Consider the following 5868-nt stretch of genomic DNA (forward strand, 5'->3'; position numbering starts at 1 on the left):
GCAACTCAAAGTAACTCCATAAACAAGAAATTGTTTCTCAAATTATTTGTCAAGCCAAACATGTGGGGAGAGAAAAAAAACCTGTTAATTAAGCGTAAGGATTCATCTGCTGCAATTTGAAATCCCGATTTATGCCCCTCAGCTGCCAATCTCTTAAACTTCATAGTTCTATTGCCAATTCAGAGCATCCCGAATCTGAGAAATCAACTCTGGCTCCACTTGGATGAATTCGCTTTGATAGGAAATTTTTTATTTTATTTTTATACAAAACAATATTATATTAATAAAAGGCTAGCAGAAAATAAAACCTGGATAGAAAACTTTCAAGCAATGCCAAAATGCCACTCAAAACCATGGCCAACAAGTTTTGCGGCTTAGAGATTGTCTTTTCCAAATGATGTTAAATCTCACAATTATAATTATTGAGTAAATCCAACCATCATCTATGTTGCACATTCAATTCCGACCGCAAAAACAATTGCAAGTCCAAAGCCCTCAATCTGAAGATTTTTATATCAAAAAATTAACCAGGATCATTTAATGGAACCCATTGGCTTCACTAAATCACTTCTATATTTCCACCAAAACAATTTTTTTTTGAAGTTATGTATACCTAGCAGAATTACTCTCATATTTAATTCCATTACATTCCCATAACCACAGTAAAATGCAATAGAAGATAAACATTAACAAAAATTCAATCATGACCTGAAATTAATTCAGTTCATAAAATCGACACCAAACAATTCAAAAAACATCATTTGCTATTAAGAGTGTGTGGATAGAGAAGTAAGAAAGGCCTTTACAGATTTAGCTTCAGTTTCTTATTAAAAATAAAAAACGAAAGAAAGTTCATTTTTCGCTACTCTCTCTTTCTACCTTTTTGAAGCGGAAAAAACAGAAAAAACACAGTTAAAACTTAAAACTAAGTGTTCTCGTATCCAAATTGGCCCCAAGTATAAGATGCACAACATATGTTAATTACTTTTAGAATCAAATATATGACTGACATACATTAAATGTATATAGAACCACAAGAGTGTTTCTTAACCCAGAAAAGCTAATTAACAAGAGCTAATTAAATCTTGCATGACACAGACAGAGCTGATATATTATTAGGGGGTCATGAGACCCCATCAACTTTTTCAAAAATCTTGTGTTATTTTGGACTTTCTCTAACGTGACTCAGATGTAAATGACTAAATTATTCATCATTTACTGAAGACTTTTAGGGGGAAAAACTTCAATAAATATTTCAAAAACTCGATAAATTCTAACTCGCCCCCAAGTAGCTTGATATGACTTCTAGAACCTGATTAAACGTTATTTGAGCAAGACAAGATCTAGTACTCAAACTACTCGGAGTTTTGACCAAACAGCTCGCAAGTAATTAATCTCGCTTGCACTGGCAGACCAAAATCATAAAACCAGATAGAATTAAGGAAGATCAATACCAAAATATAAAGAAACAAATTGCCTAGTCTTCAAACAAGGAATCCAAGTCCATGCATCTTCATGCACGTGTTACTCATGGATGAGAAAGAAAGCATGAATATTTTCCATTCTTTTTTCCTCCAAATCCTGGTTATCAGCACGAGTGTCCATCGTTGCATTACATTCTCTTGGTTTCCACTTCTCAGTTCTCATATGATACAGGGACAATAGAAAACCTAAAATAAGCAACTCATTTACCAGAAACTGTTATTACCCAAGATGGTTCGTGAGCCAACTTCTGAATAACATAAAAACATTTCTCTGACTTTCAAATTCATTGGTATTTTCAATTTCCACTTAACATGATGCATCCGACAAATATATTCTAGATTTACTAACACATTAAACCACTTTAAAGTTAAATTACAACAGTTTCATGAGAGATACCTGCTTTCCCCACGCTTATTTAATATTGTTTCATTATTGACAAAAACGGTAAAAGTCTTTATCACTCTGTCTCCCCTAGTCAAGTGTCAACCTGTAAATTGTGTCATATCACATGTGCGAAAAAAAGATCGAACACGTTAAGCAGTTCGGGCAGATTTTGTGAAACCAGGACTCAAACCTGACTCACTTTAATCGCCCAAAACCTGAAACCCACAGTCCGAACTCACCAAACCATCTAACCTGAACCTTCTATTTTCTTTAAAGGGGAAAGAATTGTTTAAATCAACCATAAAATTACATCAAAATAAAAATCATCATAAAAATTCCTTACTTTATTATAAATGAGTCTTTTAGAGCTGATACATACAAACACGACAAGCTTAACTTCATCTTGCTACATGACCAGTTCGCTGACCCAAACCATTACTAAACGGGTCAGATTCCACTTTAGGACCCTCTAAACCAGAATCCCATGCCAAACACTGTCATTTGAACAGCATTTGTAATATGGTAGGCAACAAAAAAATGTGACAAGATTTATGCCACATTGAATGAGCATCCATAATTGACAAGAATAAGAAAATGTACAAGAATTTGGTTAATTTTCTAGTACACGGGAAGAACCTGAATTGTAGAAGGCCCCAGGATGACTACCAATATATTTTCTGAAAATCTATCATATATGCCAAGCAATAATTTATCAGCCCACACCCTTCATAAAAATATAATCCAAGTTTGGCACTGAATTCAGCAAGGAAATTCCTCATCCCGCATATGAAATCTGCAACCCGAACATGAGCAGTGCCACATTACCAAAAAATCGAATGTATGACCCAAACCATAACTTAGTAAGGAAAATTTCCCGTTTCCCGTATGTGAACCAAAGTCATCTGCAACCCAAACTTCAGAACTGCCTCATGACCAGTTCTAAAACCATTTCCATATACCATAGATATATCGGATGCAATTTGGTGTTTGAAAAACACTCCAAGTTTTATCTCAAATGGTGAATGTCCCGCTTGCCTTGATGGTGTAGAGATTGGGATTGAGGACGAAGTTGAAGCACCATTGGTGTCAGACATAGATAAAATTTGGGATTCTAACCACATGCTCGCAAGAACTTGACAAATACCTTCTTCAACATCTTGTCTGAGATTATGAAAACCTAGCATTAAAATGGCGATATATCAGGAACAGAATGGGACAGAGAAAGATGCATAGGAGGAAGAACTGTTCATTTTACTTACGACTCATGGATCAATTATGAAATCGAACGAAAGGATTATGTCACCTAAAGAGATACATCAATATCGAACCTAAAAGTGAAAAGAATATGCGACTTTCATGTTTTTATTGAAAAGGTTGCTACGAGAAAACTAGATTTCTGATCAACACAGAGAGAGACCATACCTACATAAATAATCAATATTAACATCCCTAAATCAACGTCATTTCAGCAATTTGATATTGCATGTTAAGAACAATGCTTACAAATCAATCGGATTATTCATACTTCACTGATTTTTTAAATTAAAATTAATTGATTGTTGTATGAAATAAATTATGAATTTTCACACTTACAAGTGCGGGCACAAATGAATCAATTTGTCTGCAAGCATCTCAGGCAAGCACAAAATTATTTGATATTTGACATATTTTGAGTTGAATTTGAGCCCAAACAATTTGGGTGGATGGCCCGTGAGCCTCGGAAACCTTATTATATTTATCAGCATTAAATAAATATATATAAAAAAACAACGAGCTCAGAAGCTAAAACGACAATTCAAGCTTAGCATATTACAACTCAATATTTAAATTTCAACAAGATGATTCAAGCTTAAATATATAAAATATAAGGAATATTCAGCTTGACTCGATTCATTTGTATTCCCGTTCACGGGGATATAAAGGAGACAATAAGATAAAAAGTAGCCACGCGTGAGGAAATACCATTAAGTAGCAACCACGCATGCATCATTTCATGAGCTAATATCGATCCTGTTAGCAACCTGCAGCTTTTAACAATTGAGTGACTAAATTCATTCTAATAGAAAGTCAATATGCCCAAAATAAGATGGTGATGTAGAAAATACCTTGGAAAACCATGTAAAATAAGTATTGCTGTCACTTCACAATGGAGTGTTAATTTATAAGGCTCGGTTCTCATTCCTATCGCTCGGTTACCAGAACCTATTCTTGGCGGACGCAATACCTGGTGATCATTGGCAAACCGTGACAAATTTCATATGAATGATTTTTTCCAGGAGAGACCAAATGACAGATAGTACAGTGCCCTTACAGTGCTGATTGTTTGTTCCTCCGAGAGACAAAGACCTCGTGTCTCGGGCATATGATAATGCCCCTAGAAAGAAAAGATAAGGAAATTAAAAGTAAATTTTCCCATTTATCTCACTTTTTCTTCACAAGAAAGGAAGGTCAAAACAAACAAACAAATATCTTGGAATGTAAGACACAAATCTTACATGTCTCTCTCCATCCAACGCCTCATTCAGAGCCTGCCTGTCAACCAACAGTAAAGGAATTGGCTGTGTCACTTTCATATTCAATCCTTCATAAAAGTCTTGTACATCAATAAAAAGAGGCTGGCACTGATCAGTATCCATAATTGCCGAATCTAAGCACTCCATGCATAGACTTCGACCATCATTAAGGGATACACATCTTGCATCCCTAGACTGTGAGCATCAAGTAATATATCGAATAAATTAGCACTTAGCACCCTAACAAACAACCATTAAGATTTCCTTGGCAACAATGAGAATATTTTAATCTGGCTCCAATTTACCTCCATCCGCTCACAACTGCAGCATCTCTGAGTTCCATCATGCTCATGACTAGGACAGTATTTCTGGGACCAAAAAGGATGTGCCCTATATTCAATAAGGCCAATGGCATTTGTTGGGATCTGGAAAAAACAAAAAATAAATAAACTCTCAAAAGAAGTAAAAAAGTAATGTGGTTCATGTTATGTGTTTTTTACATATACATATATGTGTGTTTTTTTTTGTGTGTGTGTGTGTGTGTGTGTGTGTGTGAAGCGGAACATAGACATGTTCAAGTAGGCATGAAGTTCATATATCTGGAAACTTAATGTTTTCAAAAGTTTCCTCCATTTTGGAGCGACTCTAGTGAATAGATCTTGCCTTCATAGAACAGGTGGATAATCCAGCTTGATGTGTAAATGTAACAAATTTATTTTTTTAGTCGACTGTTTATTTTGAACTAGGAATGTACACGTGCGATGCACGTAGGTGACTAATAATGAAAAATATAATCACGAGAATTAGATAATATTTAAAGTCGTTTGAATAATATCATTTTATAAGTATTTATCAATCTAGATATATCAAAACATAATACATAAAAATACATGATGACAATAAATAATATATATTCAATTATTTATATGATATTTTTCAATCCGCGACATAATAAAGCTCTCTTAAATGATAAATCAGCAAAAATATTTTTCATTCAAATATCATTCAGAATAAAAAAACAATAAAAATAAAATTAACAGAATAGTAAATTTTACCAAAATCAAAACTAAAATTTACTTAAATATAGTACACATAGACAAACATCAAATAAAATTATCTTAATTTACTGAATTATCATAATAATGTTAAAATAAAATCATTAAACTTGTTATTAAGGTAAATATCACTTTTGCTTTTGCTAACTTTTAACACATTTCGGATTTTATTTAATTTCTATGTTTTTTTTAAGAATACATATTATAGATAATTAATTTTATATCAGAATCAATCATTTATAAATTAATATTGGTGATTAATAATTTAAGAGAAATAAAATTTTAACATAATACCACTCAAATAAATATATATAGTAAAAAACATAAATAAATAAAATAATATGTAATACTCAGTTAAAAAATTTTATATGTAAAATTGTAATATATAACAAATGATAATAAACTATCAATATAATTCATATTTATTATAA

The 5868-nt window shown here is 32.8% G+C and overlaps 1 protein-coding gene across 6 annotated transcripts in view; it reads right to left on the reverse strand.

The window, feature by feature from the left end:
* Positions 1-81: 81 nt before the first annotated feature.
* LOC140963788 (protein DA1-like) overlaps positions 82-5868 on the reverse strand; it is a 20125-nt gene continuing 14338 nt past the window's right edge. For 2 of the 6 annotated variants that reach the window (XM_073423185.1, XM_073423184.1), the window contains exons 8-13: positions 4688-4807; positions 4365-4577; positions 4181-4243; positions 3975-4093; positions 3832-3890; positions 82-3046 (exon numbers count right to left, since the gene is read on the reverse strand). In XM_073423185.1, coding sequence (XP_073279286.1) covers positions 2727-3046; positions 3832-3890; positions 3975-4093; positions 4181-4243; positions 4365-4577; positions 4688-4807 — 894 coding nt within the window. In that variant the 3' untranslated portion in view covers positions 82-2726. The remainder of the gene's footprint in view (positions 3047-3831; positions 3891-3974; positions 4094-4180; positions 4244-4364; positions 4578-4687; positions 4808-5868) is intronic. The other 4 variants (XR_012172754.1, XR_012172753.1, XR_012172752.1 and 1 more) reach the window with 4 other exon arrangements.

The sequence above is a fragment of the Primulina huaijiensis genome, chromosome 18 (assembly GCF_012295235.1).
Source record: "Primulina huaijiensis isolate GDHJ02 chromosome 18, ASM1229523v2, whole genome shotgun sequence".
NCBI classification, from domain to species: Eukaryota; Viridiplantae; Streptophyta; class Magnoliopsida; order Lamiales; family Gesneriaceae; genus Primulina; species Primulina huaijiensis.